At 42.6% G+C, this 25,050-nt stretch overlaps 1 protein-coding gene across 8 annotated transcripts in view; it reads right to left on the bottom strand.

Annotated features, from left to right (window-relative positions):
* LOC133410816 (mitogen-activated protein kinase kinase kinase kinase 4-like) overlaps window positions 1-25,050 on the bottom strand; it is a 50,267-nt gene that overhangs the window by 19,903 nt on the left and 5,314 nt on the right. For all 8 annotated transcript variants that reach the window (XR_009769584.1, XR_009769585.1, XM_061692363.1 and 5 more), the window contains exons 3-13: window positions 19,842-19,898; window positions 13,323-13,448; window positions 13,030-13,140; window positions 12,493-12,583; window positions 12,280-12,410; window positions 12,158-12,212; window positions 12,008-12,086; window positions 4,692-4,867; window positions 4,542-4,614; window positions 4,211-4,421; window positions 1,289-1,450 (exon numbers count right to left, since the gene is read on the bottom strand). Coding sequence is in view for 6 of the 8 variants with exons in the window: in XM_061692363.1 (XP_061548347.1) it covers window positions 1,289-1,450; window positions 4,211-4,421; window positions 4,542-4,614; window positions 4,692-4,867; window positions 12,008-12,086; window positions 12,158-12,212; window positions 12,280-12,410; window positions 12,493-12,583; window positions 13,030-13,140; window positions 13,323-13,448; window positions 19,842-19,898 (1,272 nt within the window). In the remaining 2 variants the exon portion in view is untranslated. The remainder of the gene's footprint in view (window positions 1-1,288; window positions 1,451-4,210; window positions 4,422-4,541; window positions 4,615-4,691; window positions 4,868-12,007; window positions 12,087-12,157; window positions 12,213-12,279; window positions 12,411-12,492; window positions 12,584-13,029; window positions 13,141-13,322; window positions 13,449-19,841; window positions 19,899-25,050) is intronic.

Below are 25,050 nucleotides of genomic sequence, written 5' to 3'. Positions count from 1 at the left end.
GGGTGCTAAGAGACCGTAACGTAGTCATAGAGACAATTACATGCATTGGCTTAAATGTTGGTATTATGTTCAATAAATGTTCAGCGATGTTTAATGTTTATCCATTTTATTCATGATTTTTATTTATTACACATAGTTTTCTGTATCTTCAGCTATAGTTATTCTCTATAAAAAAAAATTTTTTGTTAATATTTCTGGGTTTCTGGAACAATTGGAGTTACACTTTATTTTGCTGTAATATTATTTCCTATGCGAACTGATGCTTTGCTTTCGTACAATTTGGTTTAAGCCAACATTTTAGAAACAGAATAATTATGATCTGTGTATCAAAACTCCACACTGAGAGGAACTGTAATGCAATTAATCTGTTCCAACCCCCCCCAAAAAAAACATTTTTGTTGTCCATAAAAAAATAAAAAAATAAAAAATAGAAGAAAAAAAAGAAGACTGTTGTCCAAAATCTTAACATAAAATAGAAAAGGAAATAAATTACTTTTATAAAGTGGAATTACTGTATATTGAGAGATTCCGACTCACAACAACAACTGTAGTGTTCGATGTGAGTCTTTAAGGGGCGTGGCCTAATGAGTGATATGAGAAACATGGCGAGTTGGTCTTTGTTGTTAGCAACTGGACAGGAGTTTTGGCCTCCTGTAGACGCATGCGAGTGTTCTCATTTTCTATTTGCGTGCCCAAGTAGCTAAAAAAGAAAAAAAAAAGAAATCGTCCTTCCCTTGCCTTGCCACATGAAACAAAACAAAGGGGTTTACTTAAAGGGCCGTATTTTGGCTATTTAGACTTCCATAGAGTGACTCTCTAACATGGACTTAGTATAAAATTGTAATTTTCATTTCACAAAAACTCCTTGGTTTTGTGTCCAGAAAAGGCCCCTCTGACAGCTACTTCTGTTTGACCCAGTTTTGTATCCGCTTTGTCCATATTTGGCTAAGACCGCCCCCTTTCCTCTGATTGGTTGCATCCATGAAGAAGACCTACTTATGAGAAGACGTCTGGAACTCAGGAATGCATGGACGAATTTAATTCATATTTCACGTTTACTAAGACACCTTAGAGACAATATTACATCCCAAATACTAGAAAAAGTTGGTTTGGCAAAATATGTGCCTCCATGTTGTTTGGAGCAGAATGTTGAAGCATTCGTGAAAACCTGGAGTTTGACGGAAAGCTGTTTTTATTGACCTAAAAAGCGGGTAACAATTGGACAAAAGGCACAGAACAATGTGTGGTTAAGGCCATTCAGCATTTTTAACTACATAAGAAAACAGACCTGTTCACGATCATTCCTCCTCTTCTCGTCTTCAGCACGTCGGCGCTCCTCTTCCTCTTTACGCCGCCGGTCCATCTCCTCAATGCGTCTCTTCTCCTCTTGCTCCCGCCGACGCTGGTCACGCTCCTGTTGTCGTCTCATCTCGCGTTCACGTCGCTGTTGCTGCAGTGTTGACACAGATATGACACTCAGCTCTTATGTATTTATCGGGACTCATATAAATGTATCTGAAACAAAGAAAATAGTTGAGCCTCGTATTTGAAACGCTAAGGTCGTACAATTCAAAACAAAACAAATGTGTTTCTAGTTTTTGTCTCAGTTGTCTAATAAATGTTTTAGCAATGTTCGAGTTTTCTCATGGTGAAAGAATTTAGCTTTAAGTCAAGGCATTATCACTGAGTCCTAGTTTAAGTGTGATTCCAAACCACTCACAGAGCAACTCTGAAGCAAGGACAAGAAAAAAAAATAAACTAAACTTAGTGGGGAGACAGAGTTAACCTCATTGACCTTGTGGCTCGCCCTAACATTTTTGTCCACACCATTTCCATGATAAAAACAATTTTACTGGAAGATGTCCATGGCCTAGTGTTGTGGCTGCTTTCCAGGACAGAAGAATCATGTATAAAATGTGAATGTTACATTTGAAAACAACTGTTTCTCAGGATTGCAAAAGGCATTTCAATTGTGTGTATTAAACCTATTGGCAAAAAAATGTCATTACGTTGATTGCAATCGATCTTGATTCATATTTGCATTAGGCTCTATCACAGGCTTATCACACATAAATCGCTTCACACTTCCCTCACATCCATTGCAAAGGGATCGCACACTCAAGCCTAAGGCCCACCGTACACTGAGCGATGGTGCTGAACATGACTGAACTAGATAGATTCTGCAACTAGTTTTCAGTGGCGCCATCTCGCCATCCGCGCAAGGACTACAGTGGCGCAGCAACTGCCAGTGAACTCCAATCGCTGGACATTGGTGTAAACAAGGCGTTCAAAGTGAAGTTGCGAGCGATGGATGAGAGACGGCGAACGCACCTTTACTAAAACAGGGAGGCAGCGCCGGGCGAGTTACGCCGCCATATGTGGGCTAAGGTATCTGCTTTGACTGTTGTCCGAGCTTTCGCAAAAGCCAGCATCATTGCTGAACAGCCACTCGGCAACGAGACTGTCTCAGACAATGACGAGAGGGAACCCGGCATGTTCGATGGCGAAATTGCCCAGCTGTTCAATTCAGATACTGAAGATGAGGATGGATTTGTGACAAAAGATTGATCAGAAAAAAATAATGTGAGTGTATTTTTAAATAAGCAGTAGAATAAAGTGTGTTGATGAAGGTGTGTTGCTCTCGCTCTGTGGACAGTCAAGCGTTGCCAACTAATTTTTTCACGATGCTCCACTTCAGTCACATTCAGCTTTGTCTATCCATTAGGCTTAAAAGGTCCCATATTTTACCAAACCAACTTTTTCTAGTGTGGGCTCAATGGTGCCTTAGTAAACGTGAAATATTAATTAAAATCATCCACGCATTCCGAGTTCAAGACGTTTTACTGCCGAGTCCTGAAACAGGTCATTCAAATTTCTCCAGGTTATCTACGTCAATAGCAAATATCTCCGCCGACCTCTCTGCTCCTGAGCCAGCACTGTCAACATATGTGTGTGTTTTCACAAGTGGGTCTTCAACACCGGAGGCAACCAATAAGAGGAAAGGTCTTAGCCAAATATGGACAAAGCAGAACATAAGTAAAACTAGAACACCAGTATGACAAAACCAAGGAGTTTTTTTTAAAATGAAATTTACACTTTTAACCCAAGTCCATGTTAGAGTCGCTCTGTGAATGTCTAAATAGCCAAAATATGGGACCTTTAAAAATAAATGATTTTCCCCACCCCTTGGGTAACTACTTTTGTTTAATATTTCAATATAAACAGCGCTTTTTACACTTGTTTGTATTAATTGCATCCAAGTAGGACATGCCCGGAAGACCTAACCAGGGAGGCGTCCAGGGGGGGTATCCTAATCAGATGCCCCAGCCACCTTATCTGGCTTCTCTCAATGTGGAGGAGCAGCGGCTCTACTCTGAGCCCCTCCCGGATGAGCAAGCTTCGTACACTCTAAGGGAGAGCCCAGACGCCCTGCAAAGGAAACTGTTTTCGACTGCTTGCATCCTTGATCTTGTTCTTTCGGTTATAACCCACAGCTCGTATCTCATAGGTGCAGGTAGGAACTTAGATCGACCGGTAAATTGAGAGCTGCGCCTTTCAGCTTCGATCCTTCTACACCACAACGGACCGATACAAAGTCTGCATCACTGCAGACGCTGCACCAATCCACCTGTCGATTTCACGTTCCATTCTTCCCTCACTCGTGAACAAGACCCCAAGATACTTGAACTCCTCCACTTCGGAAAGGATCTCATCCCCGACCTGGAGAGGGCACTCCACCCTTTTCCGACTGGGGACCGTGGTCTCAGATTTGGAGGTGATGATTTTCACCCCAACCGCTTAAATCTCTGCTGCGAACCGCTCCAGTGAGAGTTGGTGAAGCCAACAGAACCACATTATCTGCAAAAAGCAGAGATGCAAGACTGAAACCACCAAACCGAGCCCTCTCTGCGTCTAGAAATTCTGCCCATAAAAGCTATGAACATAATCGGTGACAAAGGGCAGCCTTGGCAGTATCCAACCCTCATCGGCAAAGAATCCGACTAACTGCCGGAAATACGGACCAAATTCTGACACTGGTTGTACAGGGACCGCAGAGCCAGTATCACGGGGGTTCGGTACCTAGAACTGATTAATTCAGATAATTATACAGTATGTCCTAATGTTAGAAGCAAATGTTTTACAAATCTGAACAATTCGGAGTTCGATTGGAATTGCGTTGTATCTTGGAGGTTCTCGTAATAAATTCAACCTCCTCTAGGCGCCGCCGCTGCTCCTTCTGCTGCTCAATACGCTTCTGCCTCTCGGCCAGTAGTTGGCGCTTGTATTCTTCCTGTTCACGAAGCTGCTGCTCCTGTAGGAGTTGCTGGCGGCGGAGTGCCTCCGACCTCTCCTTGTTCTCCTGCTGGAGGCGGATGAAGTCTCGACGTAGCGTTGACTCACCCGGCACATTAACAATGGAGCTAGACCGTGAGAGCAATCAGACGTGTTAAACTGTATTAGTACATGTTGTGAGGAGTAAGTAGTGAGGACAGCACGTAATACAGCAAGTACACCAAGTAGGAACAGTGCTGCAGCCAAACCTTGGTTCTCCCTCCTGCTCCGCTGGATCCTCTTCCTCCTCCTCACTGCCACTGTACTCATACTCAGTCTCATCTGTGCAGAGGAGACATTCCAAGTGACGCAAACATCATATAATCTTATGTGCTTCAGAATTGGGGAGACAAATGCACCTTTCTCGCCCCTCTTCTTCTTAGTGCGATCGATGTGGTCTTTCAGCTGAATTCGGACCTGCCTCTCATTGGGTTGGTCACGAATGAAGGGATGTTTGAGCAGCTGTTCCGTTGGCGGTCGCTGAGTGTAGTTCTTTACCAGGCAGCTTTCGATGAAACTGAAAAACTTTTTGGACCTGGACATTCCATATATAAACAAGAGTGCCCAATTGAGCACCATCGGAATTCAAGTCAGTTACAAATTAGTTTGACATGACAAATTCTGCATAGGCAGTGAAATAGATTAAAATGTAATCTTATTTGGCAGATTCATCTTCCTCACTTATCCTCACTAGGGTCGTGGGCGTACTGGAGCCTATCCCAGCTATCTCCGGGCGAGAGGCGGGGTACAACCTGAACTGGTCATATTTGGCAGATATACAGTACAATTGTCATTTCCAAACAGAACTATTACTTTGAATTGTTTATTTACTTATATTTTCTCTCTCATACGTGAATATTTGTAAATTAACGTTTGAGTATAATTAAGTTTAAGTTAAAGTTTGATTGTTATAAAAAGGAGAGTATTCAGACCGGATTAATAAGTCATATAAGACAGACCACAGGACAGTCTCCAAACATTATCCAAACATTTAGGTCATTGTACCTATGTGTATTTGCAAACGGTAATCTGTCTTTTTGATGTTTCTTTTGGAGTAATGGCTTCTTCCTGGAAGAGTGGCCTTTCAGCCAATGTAGGCACAGTACTCGTTTCACTGTGGATAATGACACACTCAGTAGCTTCAGCCAGCACCTCCACAATGGCTTTTGCTTTTGTTCTTGGGTTGATATGTACAATTCAGACTATGGCATGTTCATAGATCCCTTTCTTCTTGCTGAGAGGTATGACGGCTGGACATTCCCATGGTGTTTATACTGGGTATAATTGTTTGAACAGATGAACGTGGAACCTTCAGGCATCTGGAAATTGCACCCAAGGAAGGATGAACCAGATTTGTGCAAATCCACAATTCTCTATCTGATATTTTTGCTGAATTCTATTGATTTTCCCATGATGTTGAAGAAGCAGTGTGTTACAGGTGTGCCTAGTTCTAATACAAGTGTCACTCTAATTAACTCAAATGCTTTTCAAAAAAACTATACAAAGCTTCCAAAGAAATGACATCTGGGTTTTCCCAAATTGTTTAAAGGCATAGTAATCTTACTGTATGTAAACATCAGACTTGGAAGAAAGTAATGAAAAATTGCCGAAAAAAAATCCTTCTGTCATTATTCTGTCATTTAACAAATACAAATAATTTTGGTAATCCTAATTGACCTAAAACAGGAAAAGTTTAGTCTGAATCATGTCAGACAGTGCGAGACAAAAGGTGTATGTCTTTTTATAGTGTACTATGCACAAACTCCAACTGTAATGAATTTGGGAGATTATGTAAAACGTAAATAACGACAATATAAATAAATAAATTAAATAAATAAATAAAGATATAAGGCGGCACGGTGAACGACTGGTTAGCACATCTGCCTCACAGTTCTGACGACTGGGGTTCAAATCCCGGCCCTGCCTGTGTGGAGTCTGCATGTTCTCCCCGTGCCTGCGTGGGTGCTCTCCGGGGACATGCAGGGTAGGTTAATTGAAGACTCTTAATTGCCCGTAGGTGCAAATGTGAGTGTGAATGGTTGTTTGTTTATATGTGCCCTGCGATTGGCTGGCGACCAGTTCAGGGTCTACCCCGCCTCTCGCCCGAAGATAGCTGTGATAGGCTCCAGAACGCCCGCGACCCTAGTGAGGATAAGCGGAACGGAAGATGAATGAATGAAATAAAGATATATATATTGAATGTTCAAACTGATAAACTTTGTTTTTTGCAAATATTCACTCATTTTGAATTTGATGCCTGCAACACGTTCCAAAAAAGCTGGGACAGGGGCATGTTTACCACCAAAGCTGCCAACCTATAGAAATTCACTTCCAGAACAATTTGTCCAAATTTGTCTGAATTTCCATATTTTCAAAATTGTGTCAAAAACATTAACGTGGGACAGTTATTGCGGTATATTATGCAATAGGATAAAAATAATTCTGCATAGTTCAATTGCACAACATAATCATTTCTCTATAATCATAATTCTTAATCAATTATGGCTATATTTATATATAACCCTTATAATATTTATTTTGTTTTTATTGCAACAACCTTGTAATCGCGGAAGCAGTTGCTGTCTGAATCTAAGTACAATGCCGTGAAAAAGTATTGGCCCCCTTCTCAAATTCTCTCATAGGGAGAGCCATTATCCTCACATGGAAAAAACATAGAACAGTGGTGAACCTTCCTTGGAGTGGCCAGCCTACAGAGATTAACCCAAGAGAACAGCAATGACTCATCCAGAGGCCACAAAGGAACTCATGACAACTCCTAAAGAACTGCAGGCCTCCCTTGCCTCAGTTGTGGTCAGTGTTCATGACACAACAATAAGGAAGAGACTGTGCAATAATGGCACCCATGACAGCGTTCCAAGGCGAAAACCACTGCTGACCAAAATGAACAAAGTGCTTGTCTTACTTTTGGAGAGGGAAAAAAAAAAACATCTGAATGATTCCAAAGACTTTTTGTGAAATATTACATGGACAGATGAGATGAAAGTTGAGCTTTTTGGAAGGTGTGTGTCTTGTTGCATCTGGCGTAAATGTAGCACAGCATTTCGGAAAAAGAACATCATATCAACAGTCAAACATGGTGGTGGTAGTGTGATGCTCTTGAGCTGCTTAGCTCCTTCAGGACCTGGACAACTTACTGTTATTGGTGGAACCATGAATTTTGCTCTTTAACAGAAAATCCTAGAAGAGAATGTTCAGCCATCACTGTGTGACCTCAAGTTGAAGCACACGGGTTCTGCAACAGGATAACGATCAAAAACACACCAGCAAGTCACGTCTGAATGGTTTAAATAAACAAAGTGGCCTAGTCCTACTTGTCCTACTTGAATCCGATTGAAATGCAGTGGCATGACCTTAAAAAGGCCATTCGTGCTCAGAAACCCTCAATTTTTGCTGAATTCAAACAAGTCTGCAAGGAAGAGTGGGCCAAAATATCTCCAGAGAGATGTGGAAGACTCACGTCAGTTACAGAAAAGGCTTGATTTCAGTTCTTGCTGCTGAGGATGGCCAAACCAGTAATTTAGGTTAGGTTTAGGGGGCAGTTACTGTGTTCACACAATGCTGGGTAACTTTTTAAGAGTTTTTTTGTCCTTAAATAAATGAAATCACCATTTAAAAATAGCATTTTAAGTTCACTTGGGTTATATTTGTCTTGATAATAAAATAGTGTGCCCCGAAGCAGCTTTTTTTCTTCCTCTCCTTTTTTATAGACAATATCGTGTTTATTTCATCGAAATCACATGAAATTTTCGGCACTGTGGTCGGACGCAGCGCCGTACTGGCCTGTAATGTTGGACGCGGGATTTTTCTCTCCCTCAATATCCGGAACAATCTGTGTTACAGCCGTAACGAGTCAGCTTTCAGTGATTTCTGTAACAAAATACGGACGTTTCATAACATTTGACAGCTTTGTAATACTGTTTCATCACCTTTCCTTTTAATAACACTCAAAAGGTATTTGGGAAATGAGGAGGTAGGTGGAATTAGTTCTCATTCTTGCTTGATGTACATCTTCAGTTGCTTCACATTCTGGGGTCGTCGTCGTATTTTGCACTTCATAGTGCACCACACATTTTCAATGGGAGACAGGTCGGGATTGCTGGCAGACCAGTCTAGTACCGTATTTTCACGACCATAAGGCGCACCTAAAGGTTTTAAATTTTCTCCAAAATGGACGGGGGGGGGGGCCTTATAACGCGGCGCGCCTTGTGTGTGCACCGAGTTCCAAGATCTCTAAATGTTGTGTGATGAGCGCTCCACTTGACTGACTGGGAGCATTTCCTGCCGACACGCTGCTTATACAGAGGAAAAGCGGACGTGGCTGAGGACAGCATGTGGACGTAAAGGCGGAAGGGTGCGCATGAAGGAGGACGCTAAAGGCACGCACCCAGTAGGTATATAGCGCCGGTCAAGCCAGCCTCCACTCGTAAAGTAGCAATTAAGCCAGTCGCCCCTAATTTTGTTCATACTAGGCATTACGGTTATAAGTCGTCAACTCGCGGCGAAAGCCACCTTCAAAATAAAAGCTTCTCAATAATACGGACGTCAATGCTCTTCGGTTAAGGAATGCAACCAGCAAGGTCAATTTGAATCTTGAGATGCATACAAAAATTTAGTTTATTAGTTTTCGTAGACTTTTATTTTTAAATACAATATCAGATCTTCATCAAACCTCTTTTAGTGGAGTCCTTGGTGGTCTGTCACACAGATCTGGATGAGTCTTGCGATACCAATGGGATTATGTTGGGGTGGCTTTGGCTCAGTAGGTAGAACGGATTTGAATCCCTGCTACGACTGTCCGCATGTCGAAGTGTCCTTGGACAAGACACTGAAGCCTAATTTGCTCCCAGTGGGCCTGGCAGCACCTCGCATGACAGCAGTCGCCCATTGGTTTATGAATGTTTGTGTGAATGTGAGGCTTTGTAAATGTGCTGATGTAGATAAAGTGCTATATAAGTGCAGTCCATTTAGCATTTATTTTTCCTAAGATATCAAATAAACTACATTTTTTAATGTATCTCAAGATTCAAATTAACTTTGCTTGTTGCATTCCTTAACCGAAGCGCACACAATGTACTGTAGCTCCTTCTGATCTCTGTACTCTTCCATCAAGACCCTCAAAGTAAATAATAGATCTGTGGTACTCTTTCTAGGCATAAAACCATACTGTTGCTCGCAAATACTAACATCTGTCCTCAGTCTTGCCCCCACTACTCTTTCCTATAACATCACTGTGTGGCTCATCAACATTATTACTATAGTTCCCACAGCTCTGCCCATCAGCCTTGTTCTTAAAAATGGACACAGCACACTTTTCCTCCATTCCTCACCCACTAAAATTCTATTGAACGAGCTGGACAAAAACTCTACAGCCACCTCTCCTAGATGCTTCCATACCCACATGCATGTCATCAGGATCAACTGCCTTTACATTTTTTGCCCTCTTTAGTGCCTTTCTAACTTCTCTTGATCCTTTTCTCCTTCTTTAGTGTCCAACCTGGCATACATGTCATCATAAGCCTCGTTTGGCCTTTGCCACCTCTACCTTTGCCCTACGTCGCACCTCCATGTATTAATTTCTCCTCTCCTCTGTCCTCTCAGTGTCCCACTTCTAAGCAAACCTCTTTCCTTTATTTCATGTACTTTAAGGTTCCACCACCAAGTCTCCTTCTCCCCTTTCCTACCAGAAGATACACCAAGTACTCTCCTGCCTGTCTCTCTGATCACCTTGGCTGTAGTGGTCCAGTCTTCTGGAAGCGCCTCCTGTCTACCGAGAGCCTGTCTCACCTCTTCTCAAAAAGCCACGCAACACTCTTACTTTCTCAGCTTCCATCCTATGTTCCTGCCTCTTCTGGAAGAAAGTGTTCACTTCAGCTATTTCCATCCCTTTTGCAAAGTCTACCACCATGTCTCCCTCCAAGTTCTTTTCCTGGATGCCGTACTTACCCATCACTTCTTCATCACCCCTATTTCCTTCACCAACATGTCCATTACAATCTGTACCAATCACGACTTGCTCTCTGTCTGGGATGCTCAGAACTACTTCGTCTAGCTCCTTCCAGAATTTCTCTTTCACCTCTTGGTCACATCCTACCTGTGGGGCATAGCCACTAATCACATTATACATAACACCCTCAATTTCAAGTTTCAGCATCATCACTCAATATGATACTCTTTTCACCTCCAAGACATTCTTAGCTAACTCTTCTTTGAAAATAACCCTACTCCATTTCGGTTCCCATCTACACTATGGAAAAATTATTTTAACCCTGCCCCGAAACTTTTAGCCTTACTGCCTTTCCACCTGTTCTCCTGGACACGCAATATATCAACCTTTCTCCTAATCATCATGTCAACCAACTTCCAAGCTTTTCCTGTCATAGTCGCAACATTCAACATCCCCACATTCAGTTCTAGGCTCCGTGCTTTTCTCTTCTCTTTCTGACGAAGAACCCGCTTTCCACCTCTCCTTCATCTTCGACCCACAGTAGATGAATTTGTTTGTTTGATGATGTTAACCTAGCCCACGACCAATCCAGTATGGAATTATTTGGATGAACGCTCATTTGTGTGGCAAAGTTTTAAGCCAGATTCCCTTCCTGACGCAACCCTCGGCATTTATCCGGGCTTGGGACAGGCCTACAGTTTTTGCTGGCTTGTGCCCCCTAAAGGGCTGCATTATCCTTTACACAATGTCGTCATTTTTTAATTCAGTGCCGCCTAAGGGATTGGTCACAGGCATTCAATGTTTTCCACGTTGGCGCTTACATGCAAAGATTTCTCCAGATTCTCTGAACCTTTTGATGATACTATGGACTGTAGACGATGAAATCCCTAAATTCCTTGCAATTGTATGTTGAGAAATGTTCTTTAACTTTTGGACTATTTTTTCACACAGTTGTTCACAACATGGTGAACCTCACCCCATTTTTGCTTGTGAACAACTGAGCCTTTTGGGGATACACCTTATATACACAAACATGACACTCACCTGTGTCCAATTAACCTGTTCACCTCTGGAATGTTCCAAACAGGTGTTTTTTGAGAATTCTTTAAATTTCCCAGTCTTTTGTTGCTCCTGTCCTAGCTTTTTTGTGAACAATTTGCAGGCATCAAATTCAAAATGAGAAAATATTTGTTTTAAAATAAAAAATAAATAAATAAACTAACATTCATCAGTTTCAACAGTAAATGTCTTTGGAGTGTATTCAATTGAATATTGGTTGAAAATTATTTGCAAATCATTGTATTCTGTTTTTATTTACAGTTTTCACAACATTCCAACTTCTGTATATAGCTGTTCACAATTAAAAAATTCATCTATTCGCGGAATGTTTGCGTATATGTTTAGGCTTGGTGTCAAGGAGGTATGTTGAAATGATATGTCTCAATTATTCAAGATATTAATATTGGCCAAGATGTCTGTGCTGTTGTGATGCCACGGACTTGCGATTTGAATTTTTAATCAGCTCAACTAGTTACAGACGTTTGGCAACTCAAAACTGGTTGCAGAACCCTGCACACTGCGTGACGTGACTAAATAGTTCAGGAGTTGAGCCACGTCACTCAACGTGCAGCTGGCTTGAGGAAGCAAGTCGAAGCTCTACAGATAAAGATAGAAAGATCAGTTTCACTGAAAGGTTCCTACTCAACTCACCATTTTTTGGATTTGAGTCTTGGAGGTGGGTTCCTTGGAATCAGGAAGAGTGCTCGCATAGGATGCATGTCACAAAGCGCTGCAAGTACACAATAATCAGAGGTAACTGTAAAACTGTTCACGAAGAGGGAAGTAAAAAGAAGCCCTTACGTGGTGCTCCTTCAGCCATCTCAATTGCTGTTATACCGCAAGACCACAGATCACTCTGCAAGAAATCAACAGCATCAACAACACATGCAGGCACACACGCACAAACCAGAAGACGGTCGTACTCTGTAGTCGTATGTTGCATCGGGGTTCTCGTCGCAGGCGATGACTTCAGGGGCCATCCAATAGGGAGTACCGATGAAGGTGTTTCTCCTGCCCACGGTGCGATCGAGCTGGGCACTTACACCAAAATCCACTGAGGGGGATGGAGGAGTGTTTGATTTTTTTTTTTTTTTTTTTTTTTTTTTTTAACCAAACAGCAGGGTTATCCCACTCACCTAATTTGACTTCAGCATTCTCTGTCAGCAGGACATTCTGGCCCTTGATGTCACGGTGGATGACGTGGTGGGCGTGTAGGTGAGCCAGACCCTGCCAAAAACAGACACGGAGCACATGAGTTTGTTAGCGGAGACTTGTGACCTTTAGAAACCCTGTCAAGCAAAAATAAATGTCTTGAAAAATTGACACACCACAAGGAGGAATGCTGTGAACAACCCTGTTATATCTGAATGATTACAAAACTGGCTCAAAGACGCTTTACAGTATGGACAAAACAGAAAGAACAACAGTAAGAAAGGTTGAGCGTGTAGGAGCCAGTGTCCATGTCATGATCATGATGATGTCATGAGACGGGAAATCATGGTAAGTTACCAGCAGGAGCCTCCGTGTTTTCAGCAATTATCTTCAAACATGCATAAGGAATTAAGAAACAAATCTATGATTTCACTTTACAAGGACTTTAATAAGCACTGGTCCAGTTTTTAGAAATTCATCTGTTCCAAAAAAAGACAAGCGAGGAGAAAACGAGCACTTACTCTGAGGATTTCTCTGGAGATGTAGGCGATCCAGTCCTCCTTCAGCTGGTTCCCCTTGGTGTTCTTCACTAGGTCTGTGATGGAACCAGCTCCACAGAACTCCATCACCAACTAAACAAAAAAAAAAAATATATATATATATAGAAAGATAGAGAGAGAGAGAGAGAGAGAGAGAAAAATTAACCATAAGAAGACAAAAAATATCTAACACATATAAAAAGGGACAGTTTGGGCCGTCAACTAAATGATTCTTCTCCAACATCTTAGCATTTGATATGGATTTGAAGACTTACCCAGAGCTGGTCGTCATGTCCTGGCGGACTCTTTTTGATAAATGCACCATAGTAGGTGGCAATGTTTCTGTGGTGGGAATACTTCTTCAGCATATTAATCTCCAGTTTAATTTCCTCCTCTTCATCCTGCACACAAATGTTACCAAGGTGTGGAGCAAGAGAGAGAGTTGGAACACTACAGTCTTGTGTGTGTGTTCAAACAGGCGATGAAAGTTGGCACATTGAGGTAATTAGATACGTGCAGACGTCAAAATGTCAGTGACAATTGCTTTAAACTTCACATAGACAGAGAGCCGGTCAAAAGGGGAGACAAGGCAGACAGTGTAAAAAAGACTAGTGAGTGAGCAATTTTATTGAACTTGTTCATACACAATTACTGTAGTTGTGAGTTCACTACTACACTAGCGTAAACTGGTAATAGGCTTTCGTGCCTTTCGGCTTGTGTTGAAATTTGGGTTACAGTATGTCACCCACAGAGGAAAATAACTCAGTTGTAAACAGAGGAACCCCTGTAATGGATAGTGAAATACAGTATTTAACGTGTAACGCAGGTCTGACTTGCCCTTTTATTTGGAAAATAACTATTTTGACAGATACATCAGAAATGTTATTCTTCTGGTATAACAGTAACTGTATGTATTTAGCACGCCTCTATCATACTGAGTTTACACGTGGAACATACACGTGGACAAACTTGTTCATACCCCCCTGTTACTTACAAATGTAATTTTAAAAAATACTGAAAATTAAACAATAAAAATCAGACATTGCTTTTGAATTGTGGTTCAACAGAATCATTTTTAAAAAGAACCTGATGAAACAGGCCTGGACAAAAATTGTGGTATTAGAATTTGGTAGTATTCTACTGATTAATCAAACAATTAGATATAAATTGATTTTGAATTATTTAACAAAATGTGAATGTGAGGTGCCAGTATTATTATTACTATTGTCCACTTGGTATCACCATTCTCACGTTCCGCACAATAATCTCTTTAACTAAGTGTGTGGCTTTGAAAGGTGGGGCCTGGTTTGGTAAGAGACATTGTGGAGTCAGTTAGCTGTTGTGACCTCAGGTGAGCGGCTGGCTGTTAGCCAGTGGCAAACCCTTAGCCAGTCTGAGTGTTAAATGTCTGGTGTTGGTGATCGTAAATGTGCTGCTGTGGTACGTGTAGTACATATTTTGTTGCTCAACTGTTCTGGAACTGTATAAGAGACATTTACACCTATCAATGGGTATTCTGGACCTCTTCTTTCTTTCCAGTTGTCTCAGGTTTGAAGTGTGCTTTTTCCAGATGGGATGTTGCAGCTCATTCCACAGATGTTCAATACAAGATAGATAGATCAGGGCTAATGGAAGGTCACTTCTGAATGGCCCAATGATTTGTTCTAAGCCCTTTTGGGGTGTTTTTAGCTGTGTGTTTTGGGTCATTATCCTATTAGAAGACCCATGACTGAGTCCAAGCTTTCTGATACTGGGCAGCATATTTCTCTCTAGCATGCCTTGATAGTCTTAAGATCTCAATAGGGGCTTTTCCACCAACCAGCTCAGGAACTTTGAGTTTCTGGTAGCAAAATGTTCCTGTGGCCCATGTGGTTTGCATTTCCACTGCACCTACCATATTAGTTCAGGGTACCTTAACCAAATGAGGCTGATAATATGCTCTGTTTCTCATTAATGACAAAATTAATTATTATTAAAATAATAATAATTGCAGGTAACTCAAGCTTTCACGTCAATGTCTTATTTTATATCTTAATCTAAGTATAAAAAATTTGGATAGCTTTGTCGTTAAATGTTTTAGGCCCCCTCCTGGAGCCATCACCTTATCGTTGTGGAGGGGTTTGTGTGTCCCAATGACAGACTGGCAGAACTTCACCCACATCCCGGGAGAGGCGGGGGACATTGAGTCTGAGTAGACCATGCTGCACACCTACATTGTCGAGGCGGTCGACCGAAGCTGTGGCTGAAAGGTGGTCGTGCCTGTCTTTGCGGCAATCCCCGAACCCATTGGTGGACACCAGTGGTAAGGGATGCCATCAAGCTGAAGAAAGACTGCTATCAGACCTTTTTGGAACGTGTGACTCCAGAGGCAGCTGATGGGTACTGTCAGGCCAAGCGAAACGCAGCTTTGGTGGTCACTGAGGAAAAAACCCGAGCATGGGAATGGGAGGAGTTCGGTGAGGCCATGGAAAATGACTTCCGGACAGCATCGAGGAAATTTATCATCCAGCGTCTCAGGAGGGCGGAAGCAGTGCACCATTAACACTGTGTGTAGTGGGGATGGGGCACTGGTGACCTCAACTCGGAACACTGTGAGTCGGGGGGTTAAATACTTCGAAGACCTCAATTCTACCGACATTCACACTCCTCAGCCTCCCTGGTCAGGTCTATTAAGGGCTTCTGGAGAAGAGCGTTTGTCTGGAAGTTGATTCTCAGATTCAAGAGGAGCAGTGTGGTTTTTGTCCTGGCCGTGGAACAGCTCAAAACCCTCAGAAGCGCCCTCAAGGGTGCATGGGAGGAGTTTGCCCAACTCGTCTCCATGTGTTTTGTGGACTTGGTGAGGGCGTTCTACCATGTCCCTTGGAGAGTACTGTGGCGGGTGCGCCATGAATATAGGGTACAGGAGCTGTACAGGGCTGTTCGGTCCCTGTACGACCGGCGTCAGAGCATGGTCCGAATTGCTGGCAGTAAGTCGATTATGTTTCCGAGTTGGACTTTGCCAAGGCTGCCCTTTGTCACAGATTCTGTTCTTTACCTTTATGGACAGAATTTCTAGGCACAGCCGAGGTGTTGAAGAGGTCCGGTTTAGTGGCCTCAGCATTGCATCTCTGCTTTTTGCAGATGTGGTTCTGGTGGGTTCATCAAGTCGTGACCTTCAACTCTCGCTGGAGTGGTTCGCTGGTGAGTCTGAAGCAGCTGGGATGAAAATCAGTACCTAAATCTGAGGCCGTGGTCCTCAGTCAGTCGGAAAAGTGTGGAGTGCACTCTCCAGGTCAGGGAAGAGATCCTGCCCTAGAAGGAGGAGTATTTCGGGGTCTTGTTCATGGAGTGGGAGATCGACAGGCGGATCAGTGCTGCGTCTGCAGTGATGCAGACTCTCTATCGGTGTGTCGTGGTGAAGAAAGAGCTGAGCCAAAAGGCAAAGCTCTCTATTTACTGGTTGATTAACGTTCCTACACTCACCTACGACCCACAGCTTGTGACCGAAAGAACAAGATCGCGGATACAAGCGGACGAAATTAGTTTCCTCCAGAGGGAGTCCAGAATCTTTCTTAGAGATGGGGTGAGAAGCGCAGTCATCCGGGAGGGGCTCAGTGTCGAGCCCCTGCTCCTCCGCATTGAGGGGAGCCAGATGAGTTAGGATGACTATGTCTGCCGGCTGGCCTGGGAACACCTTAGAAGCCCATCGGAAGAGCTGGACAAAGTGGCTGGGGGGGGGGAATTCTGGGCAAAATTTTATGCATTGCAGATAGATCAATATGTGGCTCTGACTGGGTATCACTGGACCGCCGTAAGTAATACAAATTACGTCGGAATCACTGCACACATTGCTAATGTCACAGACGGGACATGGCATTTACAATCTTTTGCCCTGCCTGTGCAGAAGACAATCACCAGACACTTGGGCTGCACGATATATATATTTTTTCCCCAAGCGTCTTCATTGTGATGTACATGTGCGCAATAGTCACATCACAGGGTCTGCTGCAATGTTGGTGTTCTGTAATATACAGTGAATCAACTTTAACATTAAAAGTGACAAGCAGAGGGCCCTGTTTGGACATGCTAATTGCAGACATGCAAACACCAACGGCAGGAAAGAGGTGACAGAGAATTTTATTTATTTTTTTAACATAAATTAAGCAATCAGGAAGACCGAAGAGTACGATAGGGCAAAATCAAAAAATTTTCTTCACGCAGAAAAACATTTATTTACACCGCTCAAGTACATGTTGATGTATAAATTTAAGATTAAAATTAAATTTGCCTCATTTCTTTGCTTTTTTGTTCTGGCCTACAACTTGAGTCAGGCCCATCGCCACCTGCACCTGCTGCCTGCTTCAAGCTGTGCCACATGAATAGCATCCTCCTCTTTAAGCACTCTCATTCTTCAAAAGAATTTACTACAATCTTTGTCTGTTTCACACCATTTTTCACAAATACCAACTTCAAAGGCTAATCCCAAATGTATCCCCCAGGAAAATATAAAGTACAGTATTTTTCTGTTTTTATTGGCCATTTCTGAAGTTGAAGTTAGTTCATTCATTATGTGACATAATCCCTAACATCGCCCCGTCGCTTAATACATTGAACATTAACATCCATAAACTAATTAGATAAATGTAGGCGCGTTTCCTAATTAATACAAGATGTACTAGTGGATCAGCTCGTCGCCGATGTTAGGTGTGCTTCGCTGTTCCGCTGGGACCGCAACCAGGGCCACGACTCGCAGCACCTCAAAGCGAATATACAAAAGAGCAGTGCAACACATGCCGCAGGCTGATCTGATGAGCAAAAAATGTTGCTTAAATGTAAGAGTAGCAATAGAGGATGGTCGCTCCACAATTGGAGAGGACAGGGCACGAACAATCCAGAGGTGGGTAGAGTAGCCAAACAAAACATTGTCCTCAAGTAAGAGTAGTGTTACTTGACAATAATGTGACTCAAGTAAAAGTAAAGCTCCAAAAAATTGAGTAAGAGTAAAAAGTACACAGTGAAATAATTACTCAAGTAGTGAGTAAATAGCACAAAAAATAAAATAAATAAAAACAACGAAAACATTTGCAATTTACTGCACGGTGTTTTCTCAAGTTACACGTAGCTGAAATTGGGCAGACAGTGCCAGACAAATACTATAATACATGAAAGCTATTGTCTAATGTAAACAAGAGTAGTGCGCCTTTGCCTTCACGGTAACGACGACCTTCCCAAAATGGCCGCCACGTAGGCACGATCAGCCGGGCTGGCTTGTCTCGTGCTAATACCTATGCCCAGGAAGCCCAATACAAGAAGTTGTGTGAGGTCATGTGACTTTCTTGTGTCGTTTGATTGGTGAACTAGACTTAAACGTCACTAGCGCTTAAATTAGAAACAGCACCCAATGCAGAAGTCGAAGTTGTAGTTTTGCGCACGAAATAGTTGCTAAATAAGCAATAATTGATCAATAAAAGTAGCGAGCGGCATTTAGATCATTGTAACGGAGTAAAAGCACTGTTACTTCTTAGCAGCAGAAGCAGCGGAAGTGGTTTTTCTGGTCTCATCAACTCCTGTGACTTATGCGGCCTAAGCATCCACAAATTGTGGCTTAACTCGCCCGGTGCTGCCTCCTAGTCTTAGTAAAGCTGTGTTCGCCATCTGTAATCCATCGCTCCCACGCCGCTCGCAACTTCACTTTGAATGCCCTGTTTACACCGATGTCCAGCGGTTGGAGTTCCTTCGTCAAGCCTCCCGGAATGATGGCAAGCAAATGGTGACAGTAGAGACGCTTCTCCCGGTTGTTCTTTGCTCATTAATCCATTGCTCGAGTTGGTCTTCCAACTCGGGCCACCTCGCCTTGTTTCCGCGGAAACTCAGCTTCGTCTTCTTGACTTGGCGAAGCTCGTTTTCCTGCTTCCTCCAACTACGAACCATGGATTCGTTGATCTTGAATTCTAGCGGCTGCTCGATTCCCATGTTCCTCCGCGTAACTGATAGATTGCAGTTTAAATTGTGCTTCGTAAGCATGTCTCTTCGTAGGTGCCATTTTCGGGGGCCCTTAGCCAAAACGATGTTTTGCACAGTGGACATACTATAGACCTACTGGGGGCTTGCCTTTAGCGTCCTGCTTCATGCGCACCCTTCCCCTTTAACGTTCGCATGCTGTCCTCAGTCAGGTGCGCCTTTCCTCTATATAAGCAGCGTGTTGGCAGGAAATGCTCCCAGTCAGTCAAGCGGAGAGCTCATCAAAGTCACAACAACATTTACAGATTTTGGAACTTATTGCACACAAGACGCGCCGCATAATAAGGCGCCCTGGAGAAAATGTAAGAATTTTAAATGCTCCTTACGGTCGTGAAAATACGGTAGTTCATTTTTGGAACGATGAACTGAACTTTGAACAAGTTCGCGTAGAAAATGAGCTTTCCTAACACTGATCCTGTATTATTTCACCACACAATATATATCTCAGGTTAAAAAATAAATAAGACATTTTTTAAAAATCGCAATGTCATGTTTTTCCTAATATCGTGCAGCTCTTCCAGACACTATGCTGAAAACTGGGCGGAGCAATTTATCTCTGTGGCAGACGAACGGGGAATTCTACACAAGGTAACCACAATTGGAGGAGACAGTGCACGAACAATGATAGTTGCAGACACTTCCCATTCCAATACCTGCCTTATGTTTCTCACATCTTGCCAAGAGCCATCCCTGTTAGGCTTGCTGATATTGGGTTTAGTGACGCAAACTAACTTAAACAAAGGTGGAAGCTCTAAACCCTGAATCAATGCAGAAAGAAAAATGTCTGGCTTTACCTCTGTGACATCCATGACCTTGATGGCAGCCAGCTGTCCAGTCTTGACATGTCGTCCCTGTAATAAGAAATGCCATAAGTCGTTTAATTAAATCTCACTATAATTTCCAAATACTACAACTGTAAAACACAGTCACACATATGACGCAGTCAACGCACACCTATCATTTTAAAACCCGCACATGCTTGGTGACAGGAGAGAGGAGAAGATGGACACTTCCATCTTTAATCCACTCCACTTTGATCCCAGGAGGTTGCTGGATGCTGAAAACACTATGAAGTTGCCATCTTGGCTCCCAAACTCAGCATGAGCGACAGGAACTGATGCACCAAAACACCAATCAAAATTTGCTGCTTTTTATTTTCCACCCTGTGTTTCAGCGAGAACTTTCCAAAAGTGGCTTGCTTCCACAACCATGTCATCCTAAAGGTGTTTGATACTTGGATGCACACCTGGAGGCATCAGTCAACTGGCCTTTTAACTTGGCACATGGGTGCAATGCGACCCTAAGCTCCATATTGTTTCATGTAGGCAGGGAGGGAATGCGCACAGCATGTGTTTTTTTGTTTGTTTGTTTTTTTAAAGGTCAGTAATGTGCATGTGACCTTCCTTGTGACGAGCAGAGTTACACAGTCTGCCAAAAGCATTGGGACAGAAACCAAGGTCACAGAACACAATCTTGCAGTCAGCTTATGTGACGCACTGTCACGCATCCCAGGTGAAGAAAGAACCTGGCAAAGGTAAGCAGCAGCACATGACAAGCAGAACTGAGAATTACCCAGTCCCCTACAATCGTTATCTAGGATTTACCACGGTCGTCTCCGCTCAAGCACTCCAAAGTAAAGTGAGGATGCAAGGAGGGAGGTGGTGGAAAGGAGACAGGGCAATAGACAGATGCTAATACGGAATAAATAAAATGTTACATTTACATAGGAAAAAAAAATTGTTGCATACTGTAGATTTAATGCTTGCATGCGTGTGCACAGTTGTAGGAAAGTGTATGTGAAGCTTTTGGAATCAGACATGCAAACACCAAAGGCATGAAAAAGGTGACCAAAAAAATAAAATAAATAACATTGTAGGGGGGTCTGTGGGGATCCCCCGGGCCCCCGCAGATATTTTTTTTTTTTACTGTAAATTAATGTGAATTTTACTGTTGCATTTCCCCTTGGCAAGTGCCACTCATATCATTTTCACAATAGTCTGTTCCTTTTCTTTGTGTTATTTCTACAATCCTTAAAAAGGTTTTATATGTAAGAGTAATTTTGCAGGGCGTGAAGGAGGATGCTAAAGGCACGCCCCCAGTAGGTATATAGTATGTGCATTGCGCAAAACATCGGTTTGGCTAAGGACCCCCGAAAACGGCACTTAAGAGACACGCTTACGAAGCACAGTTTAAACTGCAAGCTATCAGTTACGCGGAGGAACATGGCAATCGAGCAGCCGCGAGAGAATTCAAGATGAACGAATGGTTCGCAAGTGGAGGAAGCAGGAAAACGAGCTTCGCCAAGTCAAGAAGACGAAGCTGAGTTTCCGCGGAAACAAGGCAAGGTGGCCCGAGTTGGAAGACCAACTCGAGCAATGGATTAATGAACTCCAACCACTGGACATCGGTGTAAACAAGGCGTTCAAAGTGAAGTTGCGAGCGATGGATGACAGATGGCGAATACAGCTACTAAGAATAGGCGGCAGCGACAGGCGAGTTACGCCACCATATGTGAATGCATTGTGGATGCTTGGGCTAGCGTGTCTGCTTACACTGTTGTTCAAGCTTTCGTAAAAGCCGGCATCATTTCTGAGGAGCCGCACGGCAACGAGACGAGAGGGAACCTGCCGTGTTTGATGGAGAACTTGCCCAGCTGTTCATTTCGGATACAGAACATGAGGACTTTGATGGATTTGTGGATGAGGATTGATCAAGAAAATTACGTGAGTACATTGTTAAATACTTCAATAAAGTACAACCGAACTCAGTTTAGCGAGCCTGCATGCTACCGTATGTTTTATGCTAGCGTATGTTTTACCATGCCTGCGCCCAATAATACGGTGCGCCTTATGAATGTGTTAAATACAGAAATAGACTCCGTAACAGAGACTGCGCCTTTTAATACGGTGCGCCTTATGGTCGTGAAAATGCGGTACAGTGTTCCCTCGCCACTTCACGCTTCACGTTTTGCAGCTTCAGTGCTTCGCGGGTTTTTCCAAAATATTCACCAAAAAAAAAAAAAATCATCAAAAAATACAAATGAAAAAATACAGCCATATCAGCAGCCATATTGCCAGCAGCAACAAGTGAAATCAAACGTTTTCGATAACTGGCAAAGAGTCGTTCACATCTCTGGGGAAATATTTCAGAACACCTCTTACTTGCAGAATTTTTTTAATTCAGCAAAAAATGGGGGTTTTCTAGCATGAACAGCCTTTTTAAGGTCATGCCACTGCATTTCAATGAGATTCAAGTCTGGATTTTGACTCGGCCATGCCAAAACCTTTTTCTTTTTTTTAAGCCATTCAGAAGTTGACTTGCTGGTGTGTCTTGGATTGTTGTCCTGCTGCAGAACCCAAGTGCACTTCAGCTTGACGTCACAAACTGATGGCTGAACATTCTCCTTCAGGATTTTCTGTTAAAGAGCAGATTTCATGGTTCTATCAATCACAGCAAGTTGTACAAGTCCTGAAGGAGCCATCAAACTGACACCACCATGTTTGACTGTTGGTATGATGTCCTTTTTCTGAAATGCTGTTGTACATTTACACCAGATGTAACAAGACCCACAGCTTCCAAAAAGATCAACTTTAATCTCGTCAGTCCATATAATGTTCTCCAAAGAGTCTTGGGAATCATTCAGCTGTTTCTTTGCAAAGGTAAGATGAGCCTTTATGTTCTTTTTGGTCACAGTGGTTTTCGCCTGGGAACTCTGACATGGATGCCATTTTTGTTGTGTCATGAACACTGACCTTAACTGGGGCAAGGGAGGCCTGCAGTACTTTAGAAGTTATCCTGAGTTCCTTTGTGGCCTCCTGGATGAATCATTGCTGTTCTTTTGGGTTAGTTTTTGTAGGCCAGCCACTCCTGGGAAGTTTCACCACTGTTTTTTTTCCCCCATGTGAGGACAAGCGCTCTCCCTATGGTTCGCTGGAATCCTTCAGGTTTAGAAATGGCTTTTGGAACCCTTTCCAGACTTATAGATGTCCATTACTTTATTTCTTGACTGTTCTGGAATTTCTTTAGATGGTGTCATTTTTTTACAGCTTTTTAAAATATTTTTGTCGCAGACTTTAAGTGATTTACTGATTGAACAGCTCTGAAGGTAATCAGGCTTGGGTGTAATCAGTGAAAATTAACCCAAAATTGTGATTACCCAGTTATTTAATAATTTAATAAGGGGCTAATTTCTTTTTCCACACAGAGCCAGGTGATTTTGAATAGTTTTTATACCTCAATAAATGAAATAATTTAAAAACAGCATTTTAAGTTTATCTGGGTTATACTTGTCTGATATTATATTTGTTTGATGATCTTAGACCTTCAAGTTGGAAAACTATGCAAAAATATATGAATTGGAGAGGGCGGCCAATACTTTTTCACAGCAATTGATCTATCTATCAGGGATGTAACAATATTCATGATATTGCAATATCAAAAGTGACTCGATATTGTGGTGGTCATGTCTCGGTTTAAACTAATGAGCCGTTGTGCTTAAAATTTAGTTTTGGGGCGGCTATAAGCAGCCACGCCGTTTAGTCAGGCTGATACAGCTCCATTTCCTCTTTAAGAGTATAAATGCACCCGATTGGACGTGTAACCCACGTGACCATGTCCACGTGTGTAAGTGCATACTCACTATTAATGCCGTTGTGTCTCAACTGCAACACAATGAACTATATGGAGAAATTCACACAAGGAAGAACACCGACACCCATTAGGCTGAGGGTCATCATGGGGGTGATGGCTACAAAGGAGACGTATCAGCGAGCGAGAGAGAGAGAGAGAGAGAGAGAGAGAGAGAGAGAGAGAGAGAGAGAGAGAGAGAATGTGTGTGTCTGGTGTTTTGAATGTAAACTTTTTGCATTCGGATGAATGTAATGAGGGAATGGAAAGACAAATGCAGTCTTTTAGATTTTTCCCAGTAGAGAAGGATGGACATAATACAGGAGCAGGGTGGGTGACACATTTAACACCCCCACACTGTGACCTCAGCCCTGCACAGTCTGTCAGCACTCAGGCTCCCAGGACCTTAAACAATTACCTTGACAGTATTTATTCATTAGACAGGGAGGCAACTCAGGGGTTCTGCTCCATCCCATGGAACAAGCAATCCAAGGCAGTAAGGTTTTAGGCGAACACTTTCACTGACAATTGCTGTTTGAATACCAGTACATCCAGGAACTATACGGCACTGCTTGTCATGCCAAGCACACTCCCAGAAAAGAAAATGCCTCATCCCAAGAGCAAGGGTGAAGCTACACACCTCTTAGAGTAGTCTAGAAAAATGGGACTGCTGGGCTGGAAAGAAACATCCAATCATGTCATGGATACAGAATGAAAAAAATCTGACCAAAGGAGGAGCATCCACAACCTTAATGTTATCATGCCTCATTCCTCCATCTAGAGCGAGGAAACTGAGATAGCGAACCAAGCCAGCTATGTCTTACACCAGCTGATAAAGAGGAAGAAAGGAAGAGTTTCTGTGCAGCGCAGGAGGTTTTGGGGGAAGAACATGGAGAGCAGCACACTGACTCACCGTTTGAGGAATAGTGACAGAAAGAACAAATAAATGCTCTTTTATTAGATGGCAGGAAGTACATACAATAATTAATGTATCCACCTTTTGTTTGTTGGTGTGCCGTGAGATTTTTCAATTTTAAAATATGTGCTTTGGCTCCATAAAAGTTGGAAATCACTGCTCTAGTCAGGTATTCTAATCAGTCAGGTCAAACCAACATTACAGAAATAATGGGTGCTAACTTACTGTAATTAAATTATGTTATTGTAATTACATTACTTCACACATACCGGAACTTTAGAGCATGATTCGACAGAACGCCGGGACAACCGTTAGTGCTAGCACTAGCTTGCTATGCTACATAACGTTTTGTTGCCTGCTTGCGAGCCGTATCGTATTAAAAGTATGTGAACATACTTCAAGCAATCCTTGAATTAAAGTCCTCTCCCGAGCACCGGTGACCACCAACACACGTTTTTGCC

Source organism: Phycodurus eques, chromosome 1 (genome assembly GCF_024500275.1).
Source record: "Phycodurus eques isolate BA_2022a chromosome 1, UOR_Pequ_1.1, whole genome shotgun sequence".
NCBI lineage: Eukaryota > Metazoa > Chordata > Actinopteri > Syngnathiformes > Syngnathidae > Phycodurus > Phycodurus eques.
The sequence above is the reverse complement of the archived record's forward strand: the minus strand, read 5'-3'. Positions and strand labels throughout refer to the sequence as shown.